General features: G+C 45.9%; 2 protein-coding genes across 5 annotated transcripts in view; both read right to left on the bottom strand.

Moving 5' to 3' along the window:
* pik3c2b (phosphatidylinositol-4-phosphate 3-kinase catalytic subunit type 2 beta) overlaps positions 1–6751 on the bottom strand; it is a 24564-nt gene extending 17813 nt beyond the window's left edge. For both annotated transcript variants that reach the window (XM_005812958.3, XM_023353515.1), the window contains exons 1-3: positions 6467–6751; positions 1481–2327; positions 383–483 (exon numbers count right to left, since the gene is read on the bottom strand). In XM_005812958.3, coding sequence (XP_005813015.1) covers positions 383–483; positions 1481–2305 — 926 coding nt within the window. In that variant the 5' untranslated portion in view covers positions 2306–2327; positions 6467–6751. The remainder of the gene's footprint in view (positions 1–382; positions 484–1480; positions 2328–6466) is intronic.
* Positions 6752–8485: 1734 nt separating this feature from the next.
* On the bottom strand, positions 8486–26851 carry LOC102236696 (protein FAM107B-like). Of its 3 annotated transcripts, none has more exons than XM_023325079.1 (5): positions 26679–26851; positions 21039–21114; positions 11213–11411; positions 10271–10430; positions 8486–9358 (listed from the first exon to the last, which is right to left on the bottom strand). In XM_023325079.1, exons 1-5 carry the CDS (start codon positions 26700–26702, stop codon positions 9245–9247), a joined length of 573 nt encoding a protein of 190 aa, XP_023180847.1. In that variant the 5' UTR covers positions 26703–26851; the 3' UTR covers positions 8486–9244. The 3 variants fall into 3 exon arrangements, with proteins under 3 accessions (XP_023180847.1, XP_023180846.1, XP_005813003.1); XM_023325078.1 differs by lacking the exon at positions 26679–26851 and adding an exon at positions 22596–22940; XM_005812946.2 differs by lacking the exons at positions 21039–21114; positions 26679–26851 and adding an exon at positions 18263–18552.
* Positions 26852–27727: the final 876 nt, after the last annotated feature.

The raw sequence follows: 27727 nt of genomic DNA on the forward strand, positions 1-27727 counted from the left end.
ATTACTCTATTTAATCATTTCAGGCCTAGTCCAAGTCCACCTTTCTGCAGTCAAACCTGCTTTTCATTGTTGTATTAAAACTTGGCTGAATACAAGAAGTGCTTCAAATGAAGACTGACCTAGGTCCTGTTTTAATGGTGAGAAAAGACAAAAGTTTCAGTTTTCTTCTAGTTGATAATTAAACTGGATGTGTTTCATTTAACACGGAAAACCTGCAGAAACCATTTGTAGTTTTGGATCTATGATCCGTTTCTATTCTATTTTTATCTGATAACTTTATTTGATTAATTAAAATAGTTCATGCTAACTTTGGACACCCTGGTCTGAGCTGCTTCCTGTGTCATTTCTGGAGAATGACACAGGAAGGGGAGGAGTCACTCACACATCCAGCATGTGACAGAACGCTGCCACTTCCTCGTCTCTCTCCTCCGACACCTGGAACAGTTCGTATCCAAACCCGTTGGTCCTGGAGCCCAGACGCACCTGTCAGCCAATCAGAGCACACAATACCTGTCAGCCAATCAGAGCACAGATTAAATTTTGGGATAATCTGGATTTGTTTTATACCAATGCTCCATCACGCACAGGTGTGTTTTATTGTCAGAATAAAATCGTTATTTTATGACAACTCTAACATTAAAAATAAAAACTAAACTGAAGAACTATTGTGAAGTTATCTGTAAAACGTAAACTGATGTTCAAAGATAACACTTTAAAACGATTGTGCATTGGAAGAAAAAAATCACACGAATTTAGAAGGAAACATCAGATTGAAAATAACATTTGTCTGATAATTTTAAGGCTTTTTTCTGGTAAAATTGCATTGTTATTCTTATAATATTATGACTATATTCTCATAAGTAAACAAAAATTCTGGTATTGTGGCCCTGATGCTCCATCTTCCTTCTCTCAGCAGGGATTATTCAAATAAAAGCCACTTCTCATAAATATTTTATATCATTGGTAATTTTCTTACTTTTCTTTTAGAAAACAAGTGAGAAAAACAATCAGAAATCAAATAAGTTCAAATAATTTTCTAAACCTATCAGACTGCCAGCTGTGATAAATAAACAGCTAAGTGATGTAACTTCCTGCTGAAGCTCCGCCTCATTTCAACCAATCAGAGGGCAGGATGATCATCACCTGAGGTGTGATGAGACTTTTCTCCAACAGGGGGCAGAACTGAGTTCTGACTGACAGAACCGGGTTGTGGGTTGAGCTCAAGTTTAGTAAATATTCCTACTACAGGGACGCTCTGCTGGATAAACTGGTCTGACTGGTGTTCAGCTGTAGGGGAACATGAACTGGGAGGGTTCTTTCTGAGAAACATGACGTAACCAGAACCAGAACTCTGGGCCTGGTTTAGGCCTGAAGCAGCTGCAGCTTCGACCCAAATATAGACAGGACGTTTGGTTCATATAAACAAGAAATGTGGTTGATTCTGCAGCCAATCACAGCTCTGTACCGTCCAGGTTCTTACCGGGTCAGCGGAAACCCTGCGCTGGTTCTTGTTGCTCTTCGCTGCAGGTGTGTAGGTCCTGGGAGGCACCTGTGGGGGGAGGGTCTTACTGCGGGACACGGGCTTCCCTGATTGATCCCCGTTGGCGCAGCGGGCCGGCGGCGCCGGGCGACCCTCGTTGAGTCTGGCCAGTGAGTCGTTGATGAGGTCATAGTTCAGCTCCGCTGAGGTCACCTTCAGCTGGTCGCCCCCAGGGTGGAACAGGTTAACGTCCCGGGTGGAGGGCCGGGGGGGCAGCAGGGGCAGCTCTGACCCCGACGGAGGGGGAAGGGGGTGCCTGGGTGGCACGGCGGGGGGAACGTCGTCAGGCAGGGCGGAGCCTTTAGAGAGGAACCCTAAGCCGGGTCCAACCGAGTCACCAGAACCAGAACCTGAGAACTTTCTGAGCTCAGGACTGTCCAGGATGTAGGGTGTCTCCTTCATGAAGACCCCAGCAGGGGGCGCTGGTCTGGGTGGGAGGGGCAGCGGGAACTGGGACCCCCCCGGCTGGTTGGGGGAGGAGTCGGGCCCAGAGAGGTCCAGCAGCAGGTCCTCTGAGGAGGTGGGGAGGTTCTGTCCCGGTGTGGAAGGCTCTGGAGTCTTTAGGCCCGTCTGGCTGGGAGCGCCGGGTTCTGGAAGGGCAGACCCGGTCCCGGTTCCGGTCTTGTCCTGTTTGAGTCTGGAGAGAGCGTCGTACTCCATCTGCAGCGCCTCGGCCAGAACCAGCTCCCTCTGGCTGAGACCCAAAGCCTCCAGAGAGCCCCAGCCCGCCTCACTGCCCTCCTTCTGGGTCTGGGTCGCAGACATGGCAGCTGCGGTGGGAGCAGATCTGACGAGGAGACGGTCAGAAGATAATCTGGGTTATTAACATCACTGAGGCAGCTTATTATCAATCAATCAATCAAATTTTATTTGTATAGCACATTTCAGCAGCAAGGCATTTCAAAGTGCTTTACATCATTACAAACACAGAAACACAATGCAATATAGAATCAACAATCAAAACAAAGCATTAAGTCAAGTTCCATCAATAAATTTGTAATTGATTACATTTCATTTACGTTACATTTTATTACTGTAAAAACCTTTCAAATATCGAACGTTAGCATCAACTTTTCATACCTACAAATACTAGATTTATTCAGTTATTATGTAAATAAGTTACATTTTAGCACATTTGTTGAGTAACATTTTTTTATTCTTTTGACTCATTTTCATTTTGAAAGTTGCCGTCCTCCTCAGCAGTGACACCTGGTGGCAGAAAAACAAAACTACATTCACTACAGATTCCTGAACTCCGCTTGGAGCAAAGTATTGCTCTAAAAATCTTTCAAGTGTCAAACAATCTTATTCACTGCTCAGTTCAGATGTTTTTCATGTTTCCCATCATCCACTTGAATTTCAGGCTGTAACCATGTCATTTTCATGGTTAGCGTTAGCTTCCGCTCATTTTTCTCATGTGTCTAACAGTTTAGCATTAGCAGAGATAAGATTCTTGTTGGCCTGCTGTCCTCAACACTAGTTATATCAACTCTTTATATTAGTGCAAACATACATTCTCCATTACGACTGAGGCGGCCATTTTGGAATGTGGCCACCTGATAAAGGAAGCAAGATCAAGAAAATATAAATGGTTTCTATAGTTCAAAAATATGCAGGCTATGCTTTGACAAACACGTTCATTTAATCTGTGATTTTTATGCAAAAATATGTTTCACATGGTGGCCATCTTAAAAAACTCAAGCATGGTTTAAAATATGTAAAAATATGAATGAATTGACACCAAACACATTTGCAGGACAACCATGCAGCAGGTGACTTGATCCCTGTTTTCATATCTGTTCATGTCTTCTTGAAGCTGTTTATGAAGCTGTTAGCAAACATCTGTCAATAAACAGGGCCTGAACTCTGCTGGAGCCAGACCAAAGGTTCTTTTGACCTCTGACCTCATGGTCAGGTGACTCTTAGGGGGTCAGACTCTGCTTCACATTCTGTTCAGGGTCTGCTTAGAGGAGTCTACCTTCAGTAAGCTGCAGGTTCTGGTTCTGAATAATAAAAAACAGCTGAGTAAATAAACCTGAACCAATCACAGTCTGTTTAATGCTGCAGTCTGACCAATCTGCAAATAGTCTGACAAATCGTCACTTTAATGACCCAAACAGCTTGTTTTGTTCATGCATGCGCACAATGCTGGAGCGCTAAAAGTTTATTCTTTTCCTTCCCATCCATAGCAGCGTCGCAGTAGAACCGCTAACAAAATGAAACCAGGAGACGAAGAGATTATTACCTCAGAGAACCACAGCAGAGGGAAAAATAACACAGAAAAATCGTTAAACAAGTCAAAAACACTTTTTCGTCACTCTCTGTGTTAGCTGCGCTACACACAGACTCATTGCCATAGCAACTGACTGACAACAGCTCCACTAGTGCATCAGGATGCAACACCAAAAACACTCAAACAACAGAACATTCAGTCCGTTGCAGTTTTATGTTTTCAGGTTCCATGTTTAGCTTGTGATCATTAATAAGTGATTGCTGTGGTAGATTAGTGCTGCTATTAGCTAATCACTATAGCATCACATCTACAGATTATGTTTGTCAAAGTCAAGCTAGCATAACTAAACTACTTCCCGCTCTCTTGCTACTTTTTTTTATTAAAAAAAATTTCTTGACCTTGTTATAGTAGCAAAGCTCTGTGTCCATTTTTCCTTTATATATCACACATACATTCAAGATTTAGTGTGTTATATTGACAGGCTAACAGCTAAAACCAATGATGTTCACCTTCCACTGGGAAGCTGGGGGCGGGATCTAGCGTGCGTGACATCACGCTGCAACGTGTCTATTGGTATTGGAGGACTGCTGGCTCCTAAAGGCTATAAAAGTGGAATGGGAGACAGTCACCTGTCTACTTTTCAGACTTGACCTGAATCTGGTTCTGGTTCTGCTGGAGGTTTCTTCCTCTCTACTGTCGCTATGTGCATACTCAGAATGAAGGATTGCTGTAAAGTGAGCTGATGCAGTTTGCTGGGCTTCCTTAGATGGAAAACTGTACAAACTGAACTGATGTGCTGCTTAATGTCTGGGAGTGAATAAAACCTGTTTGTTTAGTGAGGAGCTTTGAGACGACATGCTGGGAATCAGAACCAGGAAGTGACCTCAAAGAATAACAGAAAAAGAAGCTGGTGTGAATCTGACATGATGGGGTTTTAAACAGCTTTTGGTTTCATTACTTCTGTTTTTCAGGTTAAAAATAAATAAAATTAATATTATTGAGGTTATGTTGGGCTGTCTGACTGAATGAGCTGGTCCTAAAAAAATGTAATACCATTGATGCTAATCTGAGCAACAGAGACAATAGATCAGGAGAAGAAGAAGAGAGAGCTACCAGTGTGTGTGTGAACCCCCGATCAGACAAAAGGCTTTTTAATGAAGCAGAGGGGGAGGACGGTTCGGAACAAAGAGCTGGGGCCGGAGTCACATGACCGAGGTCACAGGGTGACCCAATCAGAGGGGCGGGGCCACAGTCACAGCCAAACCCAAACCCCACCCCTGTCAGATACCCACAAACAGCCTGAGTCTCAGACTGGAAACCAGTTCCTGTTACTGGAAACTAAACGTCATCAGAACCAGGCAGAGACCAGCAATGATCAACAGAGTGGAAGCTGCAGAACCGAGTCAGTCATCTCTGAACACCAGAGCTCCGTTAAAGGTTAAAGGTCAACACAAACACCTCATACTAGCTGTCAGGCACGGTGGTGGAGGGCTGATGATCTGGGCTGCAGCAGATCTACGAAAGAATGACTGAAAAAGGAAAGACTCAAAGTCCTGGAATGCTCTAGTCAAAGACCAGTCCTCTCAGGATTCAATCAGTTTTGACAACGTATCGGTTCCGGAAGGAATCGGTTCCAGAATTTGCTCAGGAATCTGCTCTGATCTGCAGGACAAGCCGATGTTTCCTCCAGCAGATCTTGCTGCTGTTTGATCTGCTGAGATGATCTGGTCTCAGAGAACATTCAGCTGTTGGGCCGAAGTCGGACCTAGAGGATCTTCTGGTTCCGCTCTGAAGGTTCTGGTTCTGAAGGAAAGAACTGTGTGGCTCTGCAGGCTTACAGAGGAAGCTCAGCCAGCTGTGACTGCTCTGACTTCCTATCATGATGTCATCGCAGCAGCTGCAGAACAGCATGTAGCAGCAACAGGACCCTCAGAACCTGGAGGTTCTGGAGTCCAGAACCAAGACAGACGTTCAGCCGGACCCACAGGGCATTCCGGGAAAGCTTCATCTGCTGACATCAGCAGCTTGATCCGCAGCCTGTCTGTGAGGAACCGCTGGAGAACCACAGCGGTTCCTCAAACCGGTTTCACTGGAGAACCGGATGTTCACCTGCTGCACGCTCAGCCAGGTGAGTCGGCTTGTCTGCGCAGACTCAGAGCAGCAGATCAGGTGGGATATGAGCTGAGACCGTCTAACCAGACAACACACACTTTACCTGAGCTTCTTTCACCAGCAGAACACCTGAAGATCAAACTAATTCCCCATTTTCTGTGACGTCATATGAATCCCATTCACAGTTTGGACCGGAACTTAATCCAAATGTTGCTGATTTTAGCTTTTTCTGTAGGTTTTTCCCTCGGAGGGGGAGTGGAGGGTGCGCAGCTACGAGCCTCCTCTAAAAGAAAACAAATTTCAGACCCTAAACGAGGCTTGGATGTTAATCATTTCGGAGCCGAATCTATTAAAGGAGCCGAGCCATCGGAACCTCGAACGTAATGGTGACCGAACCGCAGTCTGGTCTCATAGAGATACCGGAGCATTTTTAAATGTCATTTTTGTAAATGGAGTTTGGCTGAAATCCTAAACTCTTCGTGTCTGTCTGGCCCGGTGGATCAGAGTTCTGATGAATGGACCGGACCCGGCCGTGTTGGTCGCAGAGCCTGGGGGCCATACCGACAGGTGCACAGTCTTACCTGTCCGTGAAACTACCGGGTCCGGAAGGGACCAGCGGCTGCCATCTTTACTTTCCTCCGGGAATCACATCGATCCAGGCGGAGTAACGGTCAGGAGTCACCGCTGCGTCCGGTTCTCCTCTCATGCAGACCGGAGAACAGCCCAGCCGCTGCCCGGGCTCCGGCTCCTGTCTGTGGGTAAGCAGCAAGGCCCGCTGCGGGGGTTCTGCCCGGTTCTGACACACGGAGAAAGAGGTGCGGACCGCGGGGCGAGGGCTGCTAGGCAGCTGCGGAGCTGGGCTATCAATACGCACTAATACACACTGTGCTTCCGGTTTACCTTTCACAATAAAAGCTAGGCACAATCCTGCTGTACAGCTGCAGGGTTATTTATTAATATATATCAAGGAGGTTCCGGTTTATCTTTCAGAATAAAGTGGATGGATGGATTTTTATCTCTATATATGTCATTTAAATATATTATTTCCTGGAAACTAAATCCATATTTATTAAGGTCATATAAAAATTATAAAACTAGATGGAACGAAAAGTATAATAAAATTTTAATCCAAATAAAAATGAATCAAATATTTAAAATCGTTTGTTTATGGATAATTTTTATAGTAAAAGAGTTTCTTTTAAAAATATCAAAATCAAACAAGAAACAGACAGGATGCCCCGTCTGCTGCGGTTCCGGAATGAAATGTGTCAAAATAAAAGCTCTTCCGGTCAGACCTAATTCTTTAGATATTCGGTTTATGGAGAAAACAGATGAAACAGTCAGTAAATCTCATCACTACAGAGAGCGGCTTCACTCCCACCTGAACCCAGATGAACCGGGTCAGAACTGGCTCACCAGAAGTTATTTATGTTTCAGAACCTTCTGGGAAAATGTTTTTATTATCCAGAAAAATCCAGAAACAGTGTCAGCTCTGCTGTTGCTTCAGTTTTTCAGCAACCCGAACCTGATTTGGACCGAACTCCAGTTTTAGTTCATGCTAATCGAACTTTCTGCCGTTTTCTCTTTAGAGACTCTGACCAGAACCAGCAGAACCTGGCACGGGATTTCTCAGAACCCCAAGGTGTCCTCAGGTTGTGTCTGGACCTGCAGCGGAACAGAACCGGTTCTTCCAGAACCAGCCTGAACAGAGCCGTTCTGTTCCTGTCAGGCAGGACAAAGGAAGAACATTTCCTGGTTCTGATCACCTTGACCCGGTTCTGTGTTTCAAAACAGGAAAAGCTACTTCCTGAACTGGTTCTGATCCAAATCATAGCTGGTTCTTTTGCAGCCTTTCATTCTGCAGGTCCAGTTTCTACATGGTACTGATTAAGAATCTGGTCTCAACAGAACCAAATGTTCCGGATGGTCCAGATTTCTGATTCTCTGTGAGCAGAGAAGCAGAACTCATGTTAGGTTATAAACCACCAACAGTTTGGATCTGGATCAGAACCGTCTCTGGAAGCTTGTTCTGAACACAGAACCGGTGTGGTCCCACTGAAACCAGCAGGGGGAGCGCTTCTCTTTGGTTTCACAGTGGGAACAATTGACCCACTGATCCAGCAGAACCAAGGTGTAGTTCTGGTCCAACTTCACCTGATCAAGGTCCACGTTCTGCCCTGTAGCCTCTGAGCCGGAACCAGCAGCTGGATCTGGTGTCAGAAAAGAACCAAACTATCTTGTCTGGCCGTTTGGATCCTCTTCTGGTTCTGGTTTGGCTCAGTACCAGGTGAGATAAACCACATCAGGCTGATCATGGTCCGGAAGGCTTTGAAAGATCCAAAAGAACTTCCAGAACCTCTCGATACCACCAGATCAGGCTGTTCCTGTACAGTCTGTCTACGTCCTGTACAGTCTACTTCCTGTACAGTCTACTTCCTGTACAGTCTGTCTACTTCCTGTACAGTCTGTCTACTTCCTATCATCTTATGCCCATCACCTCCTTTCTCTCTGTATTTGCAGGTTTTCTTTTTGCTGGAGTCAGAAAATAAAATGAATATGAGAGAAGATGTGAATAAATAAAAACTTTCATAACTCTGAGCTGCTTTAATAAAGATTTATTCAGGCACAACATCAGTCAACAAACCTACGGTCCATCGTCTGAGCATGAAGTGCTGTGAAATCTCTGCAGCTGTTCTCACTCAGACAGGAAGTGGTTTCATGTCTCATGCCGACCCGGCCTCAGTGGTTCCTCTGTTGGTTCGTGACTGCAGCTGTTTTGCATCATCAGGTCCCAGCAGAGGGACAGCTGGGCGGGCCAGATGTTAGCAGCTGTTAGACGTCCTACAGGAGTTAGCTTGAACTCACTGAGCTGAACTCTACAACACAGATCTAACATGGTTACGTCTATAAAATGGCTCTGGTTTTAATAAAACCTACATAAAACTTGTTTCTGCGGCAGGAGGACCCAGAGGAACGGTTCCTGACAGAAAAGGCACAAAGAAGAAGAAGTTTGAGCTGAAACACCCGAGAATCATCATGACCAATGAGAGAGCAGAAAATCTGTTCTGCTAATCAAAGCATCATCAGGCTGATGAAGAGCCTCCTCTTCCTCTTAAGGTGGGTCTACCTGCTCATCCAGGTGCTGCTGTCTACAAGCTGACCACCAGGGGGCAGCAGCTGTCTAACAATCATCATGATGCGGAAACATTAGCATCAGATCAGGGATCTGACAGGTTTAACATCTGCTGGGAGACATCATGGCCGCCATGTCCCCGACCTCGCAGAGTCCTGCTATGGACGCTCCGTCCCCAGAACATCCTGTCCTCCTGTCATCTTCTGGACACATTGTGTCACCGTCTCTACACCTCCTTCTCGTCTGCATGGAAGGACGTCCGTCTCAGATTTTCTCTGACTTTAACAAACTCTGGAGCTCTGAGGCTCTCCTCCTCCTGCTGCTCCTGCTGACGCTCCAGCTGTGGACAGACGGAGAGACAGAGGGACAGACGGACAGACAGACGGAGCGACAGAGGGACAGACAGAGGGACAGACGGAGAGAGAGACAGACAGACAGATGGACAGATGGAGAGACAGACAGAGGGACAGACGGACAGACAGACACAGGGACCGTTTAGAGTCGGGTCAGCCTGATTGCTCCTCAGTGAACTTCTGATCATTTCTGAACTGATTGACCCGTAGCTGTCTTTTTTTTTTTTTTAAGATTTTATTGGCTCTAGTGGCCTTTATTTGACAGTGAATTGACAGGAAAGAGGGTAATGAGGGAAGGGGGAAGACATGCGGCAAAGGTCGCCAGGCCGGGAATCGAACCTGCGACAGCTGCGTCGAGGACTAAGGCCTCTATATGTGGGTTGTGCTTAGCCCCTGCGCCACCACAGCACACCCGACCCGTAGCTGTCTTGATGACCCTGGAGTTCTCATGGACCCATTCACTTACAAGTCAGTGTTTAGAGGGTTCAGCTAACGGGTTAATGGGCTCTGAACCTTGGTTCTGGTCCAAACAGAACCACAGGGTCTGGACCAGACCATCCACAGAATGTTCCAGATCTGCTGTAGCTTCCCTGGAGACTGAGGACGTTTTCCAATTCATGAAACATCGTTTAATTTAGCTTGAGAGTTATCACTGAACCCAAGCAGGAGCGCTGTGCCCTGGATACAGTTACCCTGGATACAGTTACCCTGGATACAGTTGCCCTGGATACAGTTGCCCTGGATAGTTATCCTAGTCTGGTGACCCCGGTTCAGTTAACCTAGTCCATCAGTCTCGGTCTGGACTGGTCTCGTTATCGGGGTCTAATCCACCACCTGAGTCCCGTCTGGTCCAATGAACCCAGTCCGTGTCGGTCCGGTCCGGTCCAGTCTGCTCTCACCTCCTCCAGCTTCATGTGTCTCTTGAGCAGCTCGGCCTCCAGTGGGGAAATCTTCTTGCGCGCTTCCTCTTCCTGTTTCCTCTGGCGGATCAGCTGATCCCGCTTCCTGGACTCCAGAACCCGCTGCAGCTCCGGCTTGGTCTCCACGCCGCTGCCCCCCCTGCAGGCACAGGGAGGAGGCGCAGTTTGGATCACAAGGTTTTTATTTGCATCAGAATCAGGCTGCTCTCTGATTGGCTGAATTGATCCCACTGAGTCTGTGGTTCGGTTCCCAGTGAGCGTCGTGTTCCAGTTTGGGTCAGGCGAACTCTGAACAGCAGCTCCATGCGAGCTGCTTTGTTTCTGTGAGGAGGTTAAAACTTTCCCACAAGACTCAAAAGTCTGTTGCTTAGCAACAGCACTCACAAACAGCCTGAACAGAATGACAACAAAAACACCAGAGCTGCTCTCTGATTGGCTGGCTGGTGGCAGGTGGAGAGCAATCCAAGCCAATCAGCAGACTCCAACAGCCACATTCTGACCCAGTTGGTTCTGGTCCCGGTCCGACTTCCAGGCTTGCTGCATGTTCTGCATCTCAAAATATCAAACTTTTCCACATTTTTTGGGTTTTTTTAAACACATTTTTACCTTTTAATTACAAAAATACTGGTCCTCATAATTTAATTTAATGTAATTTAAAGTAATGTAATTTCATTTAATATATATATAGTGTAATAATTGTGATTAATATTATTTAATTTAATTTAGTTTCATTTAATGAAATTATATTTAATAAAATTTAATTGAATATAAAATAATGTTATGATACTCATTGTAATATAATTTAATGTAATGTAATGCAGTCTGTGCAGCTGACTGTTCCCTCCCGTCTCTCTCCTGTCCCCTGTCTCCCTCCTGCCTCCCTGTCTCCCCCCTGTCCCCATGCGGACGGAGACGTCTCACCGTCTGCAGCTGCTCAGCAGCTCTCTGTGCAGCTCCTGGTGGCTCCTGGATGTCTTGACGGGATTCAGCAGCTTCTTGGGTTTGATCAGGTCCTCGTCTCCGTCCATGTAGTCAGGCGGGGGGACGCAGCTGGACGCCGGGGACGGCCTCCTGTGGACGTCACTGGGGCGATGCTGCTGCAGGTCAGAGTACGCCGAAGCTGAGGACACAGAGAGACACGCTGAGGGACAGCAGCTGGACATCTCTGTGTCTCTGAGGACACAGCCTTTCTCTACCGTGACCCCAAAGGCCAATGACCTCTGACCTACAGGGAATGCTACAGAAATGTCAACTTTGGAATGTTTTTTAACTTTTCAACAATTATTACATTCACTTAGCATAAATGCTGCTTCACACCATGGTAAATCTGATCATCAGATATTATTGTCAGGAGCTGCGGCTTCGGCAGCCATTAGCAGCCATCATCTAGCCTGGTTGCTCCAAAACCTACAACCCACACAGTCACCCCAGCCGACAGAGGAAGCTGCGGCTCTACCTGTCGTGCAGCAGATAAATCCAGCTCAGGACATCAGGGCCCCCACTCCTGATAAATTCTCCGGTGAGGCAGGTGGTTGCGGAGGATTTCTACTCCAGTGTTTTCTGGCGTTCAGCCGTTCTCCTCAGCTCTACCCCCATGACGATGCCAAAATCTCTTTCATTCTAGGGCTGCTCACAGGCAAGGCATCAAGGTGGGCGGAGGCACGATTTGATGATCCAACTGATTTTGGGTGCTCCTTTTCTGAATTCATTGATGAATTTAAATTAGTATTTGGCCACGCAGCTGACCAGATGAGCATTTCTCGCAACCTGTGGGCATTAAGGCAGGGGCAAAGATCAGTTGCAGAATTTTCTATTGAGTTCCGCACTCTTGCAGCAGCTTCCGATTGGAACAGTTGCTCTCTTAAAAGCGCATTTTTTCACACGTTAAATGAATTGATAAAAGACGAGTTGGCACCTTTAGATGAACCGCGCTCTTTGAACGAACTTATAACCCTCGTCACCCGGCTTGACAATCGCCTTAGGAAGAGGAGGAGCCAGAGAAGTGAGAAGCAGTCCGCCAGAGCTCCATTTTTCTCCTCCCAGAAATTGCCCCAGTCGCCTTCACCCAGGGTCTCACCTAAAGAGCCTGAACCCATGCAGATCAGACGGGCCCAGTCGACACCACAGGAGCGTCAGCGACATAGAGAACTCAACCAGTGCATCTATTGTGATAGATCAGGCCATTACATCGCTTTCTGTATGGTTCGCCCAAATCCGCAAGTCCGTCAGTCAGAGTGGGGAAACTGACCGAAAAGGCATCACATCGTCTCCCCGTTTGTTGCTCCTGGCCGTACTACTCTTCAATAATGATTCCTTACCCCTTTCTGCCCTCATTGACTCGGGATGTGAGCAAAATCTCATAGATCAATCTCTAGTTCAACAAGCCTGGATTGAAACCATAAGACTCTCTGTCCCGTTCAGTGTCTCTGCATTAAGCGGGAAACCCTTACCTAATATCACTCACAAGACAGAGCCGCTCCAGCTAATTGTGTCAGGTAACCATCACGATACCATCTCCTTTTTTGTTTTTCCCTCCACTCAGTCACCTGTAGTTTTAGGTTTCAGCTGGCTGCAACTACACAACCCTCATATTAACTGGTCACATAATCGTGGTCTACTAACTGTCTCTCCTCCTGTCTGCAGTCAGCCATGCCTCCTAACCCGTCCCCGGTGGAACGAGAAGGAGCGGACTCCATAGACCTCACCCACGTTCCAGAGGAATATCATGATCTCAAGCTAGTATTCAGCAAGGACAAAGCGCTCTCACTACCTCCACACCGACTTTACGACTGCACCATTGAATTCCTTCTGGGGGCTCTGCTCCCTTCCAGTCGCCTCTACAATATCTCCCGTCCAGAACGTCAGGCTGTGGACGGGCGAATAACCAAATCTCTAGCTGCAGGTCTCATCAGACATTCCTCATCACCGTTGGGAGTGGGTTTCTTTTTTGTCAGTAAGAAGGATGGGTCCCTCCGTCCATGCATAGATTATAGGGAACTAAATCACATCACGGTCAAAAACAAGAACCCACTTCCTCTTATTGCTTCTGCACTTAAACCAGTACAAGAGGCGACCATTTTTTCCAAACTCGATCTCCGTAATGCTTACCACCTTGTCTGTATACGTCAGGGCGACAAATGGAAAACGGCATTCAAAACCCCATTGGGTCACTTTGAGTACTTAGTGATGCCGCTCGGCCTGTCCAACACAACTGCCATATTTCAGGCCCTAATAAATGACGTCCTCCGCGATTTTTTTGAATGTCTTTGTTTTCGTCTACTCCAGAGACATCGAGACTCACCGCGGACGTGTTCGCTTGGTCCTCCAGCGCCTCCTCGAAAACCGTCTTTTTGTTAAGGCGGAAAAATGCGAATTTCATAGATCATCTATCTCCTTCCTTGGCTACATCCCAGAGAGCGGTTTGGTTCAACCCGACCCAGAGGGAATCAAGGCTGTCATGGACTGGCCTACCCCGAGCTCACGTGAGCAACTACAGAGATTCCTAGGATTCACTAATTTCTACAGGCGTTTCATTAGAAATTACTGTCAGGTCGCAGCTCCGTTAACAGCCCTCACCTCAACCAAAGTTACCTTCACCTGGACCAGAGAGGCAGACCAGGCATTTACGGAGCTTAAAGGAAGGTTCTCCCAAGCCCCTATTCTTGTTCAACCAGATCCGCAAAAACAATTTGTTCTTGAGGTGGAAGCTTCTGATAAAGAGGTGGGAGCGGTTCTCTCACAGCGCTCAGTCCCAGATGAAAAGCTGCATCCTTGTGCCTTTTTTCCCCGCAGGCTCTCCCAGGCTGAGAGGAACTACGAGGTGGGGGACCGGGAACGCCTGGCCATAAAACTAGCGCTCGAGGAATGGAGGCATTGGCTAGAAGGCTCAGAACATCCCGTGCTAGTTTGGACGGATCACAGAAACCGCTCTTATTTACAAACTGCTAAACGTCTCAACACTCGTCAGTCCAGATGGTCTTTGTTTTTCTCCCGCTTTAATCTTATCATCTCCTACCGTCCTGGTTCGAAGAACATCAAGCCTGATGCCCTGTCCTGCCAGCACTCCCCAGACAACTCGGAGAGAACTCCTGCCTCCATCCTTCCGTCCAGCAGCACTGTAGGAGTGCTTACCTGGGAGATTCTGGACGTGGTTAACCAAGCACTGCAAGATGAGCCCGGCCCCGGAAACTGCCCCACAAACAGAACGTATGTACCTTCCTCTGTTCGTTCTCGTCTTATTCATTGGTTTCATTCTTCCAAGTTCTCCGCTCACCCTGGCATCAGTAGGACAGTTTCTCTCATCTCGCGCCACTTCTGGTGGCCTTTTTTACATAAGGACGTCAAGGAATATGTATTAGCCTGCCAGATCTGCGCTTGGAACAAACCTTCTCACCGTTCCCCTGCCAGCCTGCTTCAACCGCTGGAGACTCCCAGACGTCCGTGGGCGCATATAGAGTTAGATTTTGTCACTGGACTCCCCTCATCACAAGGTATGACCACGATCCTCACAGTAATTGACCGATTTTCTAAGGTGTGCCCTCTCATTCCCCTCAGGAAGCTTCCGTCAGCTTTCCAGATGGCCCAACTCCTCATCAAGCACGTCTTTCGCCTTCACGGCATTCCGGTGAAGATCCTATCTGATCGGGGACCCCAGTTCGTTTCCCAGGTATGGAAGCAGTTCTACCTCGCACTTAATGCCAAGGTTTCACTCACATGAGGCTATCACCCTCAATCCAACGGTCAAGTGGAGCGGATGAACCAAGAGCTCGAGTCTACTCTCCGATGCCTTTCCTCATCTAACCCGTCTGATTGGAGCAAGTTTCTTCCATGGGTTGAATACACACAATTTTCACACCTCAGCTGCTACTGGATGCTCCCCTTTTGAGGTCTCCCTAGGCTACCAGCCACTCCTTTTCCCAGCTGATGAAAAATACATCAGTCAAGCATCACATTCAGCGCTGCCGACGTATTTGATCCACTACAATTTCAGCCCTACAGCGCTCCGAGTGCCAAAACCGCCGTTTTGCTGATCATAGATGTACACCTGGGCCACAGTACTCACCCGGACAAAGGGTTTGGCTCTCCTCTCGGAACATTCCATTCAAGTCCATCTCCAGGAAACTGGCCCCGGGCTTCATCGGTCCATTCATCATAGGATCTGTCATCAGTCCTACTGTAGTCCGTCTGAGGCTCCCTCCTAATCTCAGGGTCCATCCCACGTTCCATGTCTCTCAGTTAAAACCTGTCCTAGCCAGCACTATGTGCCCTTCTACAGAGCCCACTCCTCCCACCTGAGACCAACAGGGACACCCCTTGTACAAGGTCAGTAGGATTATTGACTCGCGCCGCAGGAGCAGAGGTTGGCAGTACTTGGTGGATTGGGAGGGCTATGGTCCGGAACACCGCCAGTGGATTCCTAGTTCTTTCATCTGTAACGCATCGCTCATTTCTGATTATCGTTCCTCTCTCCCTTCGACTTCTTCAGGACCGCCAGGAGGAGGTCATTGAACGGGGGGTGATGTCAGGAGCTGCGGCTTCGGCAGACCCTCTGGTTCCTTTCTAGGTGGCGTTCATGAGCTCGGCTGGTGTAGCTTTCTCCACAGGTGTGTTTTTTGCACACCTGTGGATCATCAGCGGCAGCATAAGAGGAGCGGGTCCCTGGCACTTCGTCGCCAGAGTGTTTAAACCTTTGTGGGAACATCTAGTCCAGATATCCCCTGAAGCGATATTGCCTGTTTTGCATTCTTACCTGTCCTGTGTCTTTCTTTATGGTGATCAGATCCCAGACGTTCACGCTAGACCTGAAGTCCGGGTGTTCCAAGTACCATCTGAGGGCTTTGTTTGCAAATCCACGCCGCTCTCCCATGCCCTCCTAGTGAGAGACAGAAGTTAACCAGCCATCAAGTCGCCACCTTGCTCGGGATTACAGTCTGGCCCTGAACTTATCGCTGTTCGCTCAAGCCCGTCCGACATCCCTCCCCGGCAGGCCGCTCAGCACCTACAAATGGCTGACTGACCCGGCCTCGATTCCACTCAACTCCAGACCAGATACTCTTGTGGACCCCTTCGTTGAACATTCCTTTTTTCTTTCTGTAAATAAATATTTAATCACATCGCCTGAGAGTGTTTTGCATGTGGATTCAGAAAGTTCAGAACATCATGACAATTATACCATCACTTTATTACCAAATAATACAATTTTCCCTCATAATCTTGTCTTTTTATTATCAGAAATATGTAATATTTTATATTAACCACATCAAGTTTTATTTTATTATTACAGTTCTTGTGGCTTTTTTAGCAGATGGTTCCTTTGGTCTTTTTCTTCAGATTTGCTTTATTTTGGTAAATTAAAAGTACAAAAAATAAAATTGTCTCTCTGTGTGTCCCAGAGGACATGGCGCTCCTCAGGGACCTGATCCTGGTCCTCAGATATTCTGGGAGTCCCAGGTCGGATTTCCTCTGTTGTCCTGAAACAAAGCTGCAACCAGAGAGCAACGCGCTCGCTTCATATTTCAGAAAAATCAGGCCCAGCATGCAGCTCCGCTGGGAGACGGAGACCGGCGTCCAGCTCTGATTTAACGAGGATCAGGTCCAGTTCAGCAGAGGTTCTGGTTCCGGATGGGTTCAGGAAAAACATTCTGATCAGAACGGAAACATTTATGATGGTACAATGGAAACTCTGTCAGGTTCTGTGTTTCAGAACCATATCGACACAGCTCACATGGTTCTGCTGCTGTGAGACGATCGGGTCCGCTCCGAATCGGTCCGAGCCGGAACCGGATCCTCCCGGTCCATTGACGTTTCTGAAGGAGACGCTCAAGACTGCTGCGGGTCTGAACACCTGCAGAGAGCGCTTAGGGCAGAACGCGACCCACAGAACCCGACCGAACCAGAACCAGAAACAACACCAACCCAGAACCACCCAAACATCAGGACACCTGCAGGTTCCGACTCCATCAGACCTGTAGAACCTTGACAGAACCTTAACAGAACCTCCTAGTTCACAGGTGCCAAACTCGAGGTTCGCAGGCCAAATCCGGGCCGCAGCAGCTGCTTTCTGTGGCCCTTCAGACTCTAGAGGTCTTTATTTGTTTAGTGCTAAATTCCATCACTGCGAAATGTTGCTAAATATTATTTAATCACTCACTGAATGCAGAGGAAGCTGGAAAACAGTTTGGTTTTGTTTTACTGTCCCTTTAAGGACATTTATGATAAAATGAGTCTCAAGAAATGAGACGATTAATCTGGACGTCAGCAGCGAACAGTACCGATGCTACGTTACAAACCAACCGTAGATGGTTCTCCTGGTTCATCATGGTTCTCCTGGTTCCTCCTGAATCCTCCTGGTTCTCCTTGTTCCTCATGGTTCTCCTGGTTCCTCCTGGTTCTCCTGGTTCCTCTGGTTCTCCTGGTTCCTCCTGAATCCTCCTGAATCCTCCTGGTTCTCCTTGTTCCTCATGGTTCTCCTGGTTCCTCCTGGTTCTCCTGGTTCCTCTGGTTCTCCTGGTTCCTCATGGTTCTCCTGGTTCCTCCTGAATCCTCCTGGTTCTCCTTGTTCCTCATGGTTCTCCTGGTTCCTCCTGGTTCCTCCTGGTTCTCCTGGTTCCTCATGGTTCTCCTGAATCCTCCTGGTTCTCCTGGTTCCTCCTGAATCCTCCTGGTTCTCCTTGTTCCTCATGGTTCTCCTGGTTCCTCTGGTTCTCCTGGTTCCTCATGGTTCTTCTGGTTCTTCTGTGTTCGGCACCTCCAGGTTCTAACTTGCGTCTTGAACGACTTTCTGCATTGGAACCTGAAGCAGATGTTTGCTTTGAAGACCAAAGATGAACATTTCGGTTCTGTTCCTGCAGGGGAAAAGAACCGGCCTTGGTTCTGGTTCCAGAAAACCAAGCAGAACCAAACAGAACCAGAACTCAGGGATCCAACTGGAGCCAACATGGAGCACCTGAGGAAGAGGAGGGTGAGTCTTACCGGACTTCAGCATGGCCTCCCTGCTGCTGGCTGTCCTCTCCTCCATGGACCCGGTTCTGTCCTGGTTCTGATGGGTTCTGGTCCTGTTGTGTCTCTCGTAATCTTCATCCTCTCTGCAGCAGCACTCTGCTCCTCCTCTTCAGTTGTGCTGGGTCACCTGATCCTCCTCCTCAGGCTTTTCCCACGCTGCTCTCCTCCCAGCAGCTTATGATGAAACAGAAAACTCAACAGCAGTTCCGGCTGCAGCCAGATGAGGGCGCTCAAGCTAACCAGCTGCTACAATAACTGCCATAATCTGTAAAGAGATCTGCAGGTTAACCCGATGCTGATCCAGAATCTATGTGGAGCTCCTCCTCCTCCTCCTCCTCCTCCTCCTCCTCCTCCTCCTCCTCCTCCTCCTCCTCTGTGTCTGGAGCAGGTCCAGATGTTCTCCAGCTGTGAGGTTCTGTTTTCCTGACGGATCCAAAACCAGCAGTACTTTATAATCCCAGAGCTGCTCAGAACCTCAGGAAGCAGAACACCACCCAGATCTTCTCAGAACTGATCATTTCCCTGCTGGCACCATGTTGAAGGTTTCCATGGAGACAACAAGCATCCCTGAGACTCGGTACCGAACCGGATTGAGCTGCAGCACAACAGCAGAACCCCTGGACAGGAACCAACATGGTAGGAACTAAATACAATAGGAACTAAATAAGGTAGGAACCAAATATAAGAGGAACCAAACATGGTAGGACGTAAGGCTGGGTCGCCCCTCTGTGAAGTGGGGATTCAGTCAAAGTCTATTTTTTGCGACAGACAGATCGCTCTGTGAACTTTGCCAGATTTCCAAGATGGCAAAAAAATACACATTAAAATGTTCTAATAATCAATTTATCAGTCCATTTGACTAACAGAGACGTGATTTTTACCCATAAGACCATCTGTTCTATGCAGCTAAAAGTTAGTTTGGTGTAAAGTGGAGCTAATAAAGATCAAGTTCAGGACAAACATACAGCATATATAGAAAATAATAAAAAATACCTGATGCTACATGTGAAAAATAAAAAGACTAATGGAACTAAAATGTTGTGAAGATAAATTCATCAGCAGCTCCAACATCAGTTTTCTCCTCCAGTCTGAGAAGAAAACATTTGTTTAAAAATCATGATGATAATAAGAACCAAGCAGCTTTCTATTCCACTCCAACAAAAAATATAATAATTTCATAATTATGTGTAAAGTTTTCCCTATAATGACTTTATGCAAGAGAAATTCAAAAATAAATATCAATTCCTGCATTTTATGACAGATTTTGAGACAATAAACTTTACATTTTTTTCAATTGCAACTTCATGAAAGTTTTTAGAAAGATTTTCAAAAGTGTATATTGTACAAACTGGGGATTTGTGTTTTTCTGTGTGTTTATTTTAGGTTTCTGTGTGTCTTGAGTCTCTGTGTTGTCCCATCTTCCCCTTGATTGTTCCCAGGTGTGTCTCGTTCCCTGATTATCCTCTGTGTATTTAATCCCACCTGTGTTCCTTGTTCCTCGTCGGGTCTTTGTCTAATCGGTTCCACTGTCCAGCTTCCGCTCAGCTGTGGTTTTTGGATTGTGGATTTGTGTTTTTTAATCATTAAAATCATAATTTTTCCTCAGCGTCTGCCTCACCACCTCATACTGCACTTCATAACAACAATAGATCTATTCTATATTTAAGTTATAATGTAATATAATTTGGTCTTCTAACAGGGAATGAAGAGATAAATTATGATACATTTAATCCTCTGGCTAAGTTAAAAATTACCTCCATTTTTAAAGTGAAATAATTTTATTTTAAACGTTGCAACATCACAAAAGCCCAGTCTTTAAACCAACATGTTAATATCTTAATTTAAGATCTGAAATTTGTTTTGCATTCGTGACATTTTGTTTTTCTTTCCTCAGTCAGTTTGTGATTCTTTTTTATTTCTTCTTTTTCTGCTCAGTTTATCATATCAAACCTTTTATTACTAATGTGCCTTGTCATGATATTTTCTTTTAATTTTCTATAAAGATGGAAAAAACAACAGAACTTTGCCATAAATCTGCCTTTCAACTCTAAACATTAAAAATTCGAACTTTGCGTAAGGAAATACGACCCAAAATGGGCGCAGGGTGGATGTGGAGAAAGTGGGACACACTGTGACCTTTAACCTTCAACATGAGCGAGGGAGGGAGAGGATTTGGACCGGGCCTTAGAACTGCAAACCTTCTGTGTTTTCTCCTAAGACGAATGTTGGGAAAATCTTCTTACTTCCATTAAAGTGACTCAACAAGCTGCAAACCTGTCTGCCAGAGCCTTCCAAAATAAAAGCCTCTAGATGTGGCCAGGACAACAGGGAGCTGGAGCAGCAGGTACCTGAACACACCTGGGTTCACAGCTCTGATGTCACCAGTTCTCCGGTTCTGGTTCTGATCCAGGATGGATCTGACTAAACCTTCATTCTGGTTTAGTCTGAAGGATTAAACCAGATCAGAACCTCTTTGGGTTTTATTATATGAAGTTCTGATGTTACAACCAAATAAAGAAAAATGTAAGTTCTGCTGGTTCTGGTTTGGTCCAGAACCAGCAGAACTGATTTGTTGTGAATGGGCTGGCAACCACCAGAACCTTGATTGGGTCTCGGTTCCTCAGCTCGGACTTTTTTGCCATCAGAACCTCTGGGATTCTGTTGTACGTTTTAACTGGGCCTGAAGATGGCGCCGCTTCATTCTGTTCTGACCCGGGTTCTGGTGACCCAAAAGGGACAGCCTTACCTCTGCCATTCGGCTGCTTCCGGTTCTTCGCCCCTGGCTGTCTGGACAGAGGCTCATGGTCGATGCTGTACGATTTCTGGAAGACAGAAGAAAACGGTTGGAACCCAGAATGAACCAACGCTCCCCCCTCCCCAACCTGTTGACTGGCTCAGCTGCTCTGTGGACTCTGACAAGAATGGATCTTCAGCTTGGATTCGATGTTCAGATGAACTGATCATTATATTATTTAGTTTTACTGGTGGACATTTACCAAAATGGCCCCCATGATGTAATGGAGAATATATGTTTGCACTAAAATTGGCAGCAGTTATTGCCAGTGGTGGGCATAACTAACCAAAATGTTAGGTTCACTAACCACTGATCCACTAAGCAGGAATCTTATCTCTGCTAACACTAAACAATTAAATACATTTAATTGTCCCATATTTGGCTGTTAAATAGGGCTTGGACAATTACAGAAGACCCTTCCACCAATCACACAGACCCTTCCACCAATCACAGAGACCCTTCCACCAATCACAGAGACCCTTCCACCAATCTCAGAGACCCTTCCACCAATCACAGAGACCCTTCCACCAATCACAGAGACCCTTCCACCAATCACAGAGACCCTTCCACCAATCTCAGAGACCCTTCCACCAATCACAGAGACCCTTCCACCAATCACAGAGACCCTTCCACCAATCACACAGACCCTTCCACCAATCACAGAGACCCTTCCACCAATCACAGAGACCCTTCCACCAATCTCAGCGAACCTCCCACCAATCACAGAGACCCTTCCACCAATCACAGAAACCCATCCACCAATCACAGAGACCCTTCCACCAATCACAGAAACCCATCCACCAATCACAGAGACCCTTCCACCAATCACAGAGACCCTTCCACCAATCACAGAAACCCATCCACCAATCACAGAGACCCTTCCACCAATCACAGAAACCCATCCACCAATCACAGAGACCCTTCCACCAATCACACAGACCCTTCCACCAATCACAGAGACCCTTCCACCAATCACACAGACCCTTCCACCAATCTCAGAGACCCTTCCACCAATCACAGAGACCCTTCCACCAATCTCAGCGAACCTCCCACCAATCACACAGACCCTTCCACCAATCACAGAGACCCTTCCACCAATCACAGAGACCCTTCCACCAATCACAGAGACCCTTCCACCAATCTCAGAGACCCTCCCACCAATCACACAGACCCTTCCACCAATCACAGAGAACCTTCCACCAATCACAGAAACCCATCCACCAATCACAGAGACCCTTCCACCAATCACATAGACCCTTCCACCAATCACAGAGACCCTTCCACCAATCACACAGACCCTTCCACCAATCACAGAGACCCTTCCACCAATCACAGAGACCCTTCCACCAATCACAAAGAACCTTCCCGGGCGGATCTGGACCAATGATCTGATCCACCCGGTACTGAAGGTCCACTGGAGAACCTGCTGCACGTTCTCCAGTGCAGAAATTATATCTCATCTCATTAGATATCAGAACATCAGCTTTGGTCCAGGAGTTCGGTTTGCACCTCAAAAATTCTGGAGTGCTTCTTGATGAGCTGAGAAGGAGATTCAAACATCTAAGCCAGGTCGGCCAGAGGAGGAAGAGGAGGGCGAAGATGAAGGAAGAGGAAGAGGAGGAGGAGAAAGAGGAAGAGGAGGAGGAGGAGGAAGAGGAGGAGGCTTGCAGACAGTGGGGTACTTGTCTCCATGCTGCAGCCTGATGAAAATCGCTCCTAGCAACCAACAAAGGTCCATTCATACGGCTCAGGATGGGAGGAGAGACAGACCCAGGCTCCAGCTCGTCTGGAGTCAGAACCAGCAGAACCAGCAGAACCTTTCTGAAGTCATACAGATGTTTTCTATCTTCTGTATTTCCAGATGTTTCGTGTTTTCTGCTAAAAAAAAAAAAAAAAGAGTTTAAACTTAAAAAAAACTTTTTTAAGTTTAAAACTTTTCAGTGGTTCATGACTTCACATGTTCTCTCCTGGACAGTGGATGGTTCTGGACCAGTTGGGTTCCTTTATGGTTCTGTTTCTGGTCCAGTTGGGATCTGCTATGGTTCTGCCCTTGAGCCAGTCGGGTTCTGATCCAATCGGAACCGCAGCAGAGTGTTTCTGCAGAAGCAGGCAATGTGAAGTTATAACAGCCTGACCTCTGCTGGACAAACCGCAAGATTACATGTCCGACCAGTAGAACCGGTTCGGTCCGTTTCTGGGTCAGTGCCCGCTCCTCTGATCTTTGGATCAGAAACAGAACTTTCAGTCCTGATTCTGCTTCATGATACAATCAGGAATTTATCCACAGTGGGGCATTTTAAATTTGTTTGCCATTAAAACTGGTACCGAACCTCAGAATGGATCAGAACCCCCATTGGATCGGGTCAGATTCTGAGGTACCAGAACCGGACCTCTTCTCCTCTCAGTCATCTGTATGGGCTGCTGTTTGTACAGTCACACAGTAAAAAATCAACAGTAATAATTTATTTATTTCACCATAAACACAAAAATGTGAGTCAATTTTCCAAAGTTCTGTTTTCACCAGATTATTACAAAATTTAGAAATGTCAGCGTTCCAAACTAAATATTTAATTTAAAAGATAAATGTTTAGTTTGCAAATTAATATTTAGCTTGCAAATTAAATATTTAGTTTAAGTCTGGGCTAGTTAGCAAAATAAATATTTAGCTCAGATTTTAGTTAGCAAACTGCATATTTAGCCCCAAATTAAATATCTATTTCGCTAACTAATTAGTTCTAAACTAAATTTTTCCAAACAAAACATTTAATTTTCTAATTAAATTTTTATTTTCCATAATACACATTTAGTTTGCGAATACAATTTTAAGTTTGGAACTATTTCTATATGCATAAATAATATGGTGAAAATATAACTTTGGAAACTGAACACCCACATTTTTTTCTGACAGGTTAAATAAACCAAATTCTTGCCATTAATTTTTTACAGTGTAACTTTATAAATGTTAAGCTAACCTCCGCGGCTGTTTCAGTATTTTTAGCGGCAGGATTTTCTCAGCTCGGCCTAATCTTCTGCAGACACACAGACCCGAGGCGCGTTCCGGTGACCCGGTCCCATCTGATCCTGGATCAGATCCCGTCCAAAGTTACGTAAGCTCCGCTGAAAATATTCTGTTTACCGCTGATGATCTGGAATCTGATTGGTGGAACACATTCAGCTCCTCTGTTCTGGTGTCGGCTCATGCTAGGTCCAGTTTAACCGTGTAACCGGAACCGTTACATCGAGGAACACAGACTTCCACAGCGTAACCTGCTGTTTCTTCAGTACTAACAATGGATCTAGCTTCAGTCAGACTGTGTTCTAGATTTCAGGTTCTAGTTCTATTCAGACTGCAGGTTCTGTAAGAAAAGACCCAAAAAGTCAGAAATACGGTTCATTTCAGCTTCTACCTGATGGTAGCAGCTTCCTGTCGCTCCTGTGGTTACCTTTAGTAGCTACCTTTAGCTTCCTGTACCTACCTGTAGTTACCTTTAGCTTCCTAATGCTAAAGGTAGCTTCCTGTAAAGGAAGGTAGAGTTAACTTTCTATACCTACCTGTAGTTACAGTTAACTTCCTGTTGCCACCTGTAGTTAAATTTACCTTCCTGTTGCTGGCTACACGTAGTTACCTGTATCTTCCTGTAGTTACCTGTATCTTCCTGTAGTTACCTGTATCTTCCTATAGTTACCTGTATCTGCTTGTAGTTACCTGTATCTTCCTGTAGTTTGCCGTAGTTACGTATAGTTACCTATAGTTAGTTATATCTACCTGTAGTTAGTTGTAGTTAAATGTATCTCCCTGTAGTTACTTGTATTTACCTGTAGTTATCCATATCTCCCTGTAGTTACCTGTAGTTACTTCTAGTTACTTGTATTTCCCCGTAGTTACTTGTAATTACCTGTAGTTACCTGTTAGTTATCCGTACCTCCCTGTAATTACTTGTAGTTTCCTGTATCTCCCTGTAGTTACCTCTAATTACCTGTATCTCCCTGTAATTACCTGTAGTTACCTGTATCTCCTGGCCCGGCCGTTGACCTGTATAAATCAGTCTGTTTTTCCTCTCTTTGACCTTTGACCCTGGAACATTCCTGCAGCTGACGGGAACGCTGACCTAAAAATATCCAGAGCACTCCATGATCCCAAGCCGCTCCACCTCTGCCCACGCTGCCTTCAGCTGTTCGTTCCCATGGCAACAACTACTCCCAGCCGGACAGGTGCGTCGCTCCTCATACCTCACATATTTGGTCCAGATCGAGTTTCTGAGCCCAGCGGCCCGAATTCTGCTACAGGAGCGCAGGCAGACCGGCTTCCTCTGCAGGTGGTTCTGCTACGGACGGTCCAGCAGAACCAGTAGAACCATCAGGAGCCCAGCAGAACCAGTAGAACCATAAAAACCAGTAGAACAAAGCAGAGCTATTAGGAAGCTGCTGGGTGGTTCTGATCGGTAATCTGCGTTAGCCGGCGTTTCGTCCCCGTGAGCCACCAGAGAGCCCAGCTGTCTGGTGGCTCACGACACCAGACAGCTGGTTTGAGGCTGTCTGGTGCTGGCTGCTGGTTTGCTGGTTCGAGTCCCAGTGGGAGAACTGGGAGGCCGATGAAGAGCAGCCAGACAGTCAGCGTCAAATCCAGCCACACGGTTAGACCTGCAGCTAATGAGTTAATTAATTCTGACGATTAATCAGCAGAATAATCGATTAATCGTCAAATTGATAGCTTATTCTGATGATTAATTGGATAAAAAATTGGCACTCCTGTTTTTATTTCAGTTTATTTGATACAGTATTAGAAATACATAATTTATTTTCTTTTTTAAATAAGAAAATAAACATTTTATTGATGAAACATCACAATCCTTTGATTATTTGTAGCATCTGCAGCTAAAAATAAGTATTTTTAATATCATCATCTCAAAATCAATAGTGTAGAGCTGAAATGTTGATTATTTTTGGATTTATTCAATAATGATTGGTGCTTAATAGGAGATTATTTTACAGAAAATGACAACCCTGCCAACGAGAAGTTTTGAGTTGGATATATTTACAGATATTTTTTTTTATCTTATTGCAAAATATTTATATTTTTTGTACAGTTTTAGCTTAATTACAGCTCTCTATGTGTTGTCTTTATAATCCAGTTAACGATTAATCGATTACTAAATTAGTTGACGATTATTTCAATAATCATTTAGTCATGATTAATTGCTTGAGCTCTAGATATGTTCCATAGAATGACGGGAAATCTTGTCATTTTTCCTTCCTGTTTAATGAGCAGAACGTTGTATTCTTGCCCACTGAACCCAGACAGAACCGCGTTTGGGTCGGCCCGGATTCAGCTGACTTCATGCAGAAATAACCTGATTATGAGATCCGTTCCAGCAGACTGGCCCTCAGATTCCTGATCCTGTAAGCAGCAGAAACTGACGGATCATTAATCAGATTCCTGCTCTGAGCCGAGCTCCACCTGCAGAGCCAAAGTTCAGCGCTTTGTTCAGGTTCTGCTGCCCGTCAATATTTACTTAAAACTGAATCATGGAGCGTTTCAGAGCCGCTAGCTGGTTTTCACGATAAACTCAGAGAATCTGGAGCAGCACTCACCTTCTTCCCATAAGAAGCTCCCATTATTCCCAGCAGGAGCGACGCCCCTCCTCTGATCCTTCCTGATCTGAAGCCTGACAGACGGATCTCTGGGTTCGGTTAGCCCACCAGCGAGTCAGGCGGACCACTGAACTTCATCCCAACCGGCAGCAGAGCAGAGATCAGCCGGACTGAGCCAGGAGAGAGTGAGGAAAAGGAGAAGGAGGAGGAGGAGGAGGAGCAGCCACCTGTTCCTGTCTGACTCTCAGCTGTGAGGAGTTAAGGTGGGATTACGGTAATCCCAGCAGACAGGAAGCCAGAGAGCAGAAGGTTCCTCACATCTCCTCCAACCAGGATGGAGACGGGATTCTTCATCCCAGCAGGTCCGAGTTTCCCTCCATCCACGGCTCTGGGATGTACTGGAGGAACTGGGAGGCGAACTGGTTTCATCAAATGAACAAGACGAGACGCCTGGAAGACCAGAGAGGAAACATGGAGCTGCACTGCAAAAACTAATTCTGACCAAGTATTTCTGTTTAACTTCAAAAATCTTAGTGCTCTTTAAATCAGACAAAACTAACTTACAAGAAAGTAAGTTTCACTTAAATTGTTCTAAATGAATAATTTCTTAATATTGATTTTAAAAAAAGTTGCAGTTCCACTGGCAGATTATTTAAATGTTTTCAGCAGCAATATTTTATTTTATCAATACTAAAAACACTAAAAAGTTACTTGTATGTTAATTTAGTCTTATTTCACATGTACTAAAATACTTGCTCTAGAAACTAGACCATAAATACTTGGTTAAATTGTGTGTTTTTGCAATGTACCTGTTCAGACTTTCATCACTGCAAAAACACACCATTAATAGTAAATTCAAAAAATGATGGTCTAGTCCATCCATCCATTTTGTCCCTGTGGCGTCTGGAGGAGCTGCTGCCGCTCCAGCTAACGTTCCGGGCGAGAGGCGGGGTCACCTGGACAGGTCAGTCTGTCGCAGGGCAATTATGGTCTAGTTTCTAGAGCAAATATTTTTGTACATTTGAAATAAGACAAAAGTAACTGACAAG

Source organism: Xiphophorus maculatus, chromosome 20 (assembly GCF_002775205.1).
Source record: "Xiphophorus maculatus strain JP 163 A chromosome 20, X_maculatus-5.0-male, whole genome shotgun sequence".
NCBI classification, from domain to species: Eukaryota; Metazoa; Chordata; class Actinopteri; order Cyprinodontiformes; family Poeciliidae; genus Xiphophorus; species Xiphophorus maculatus.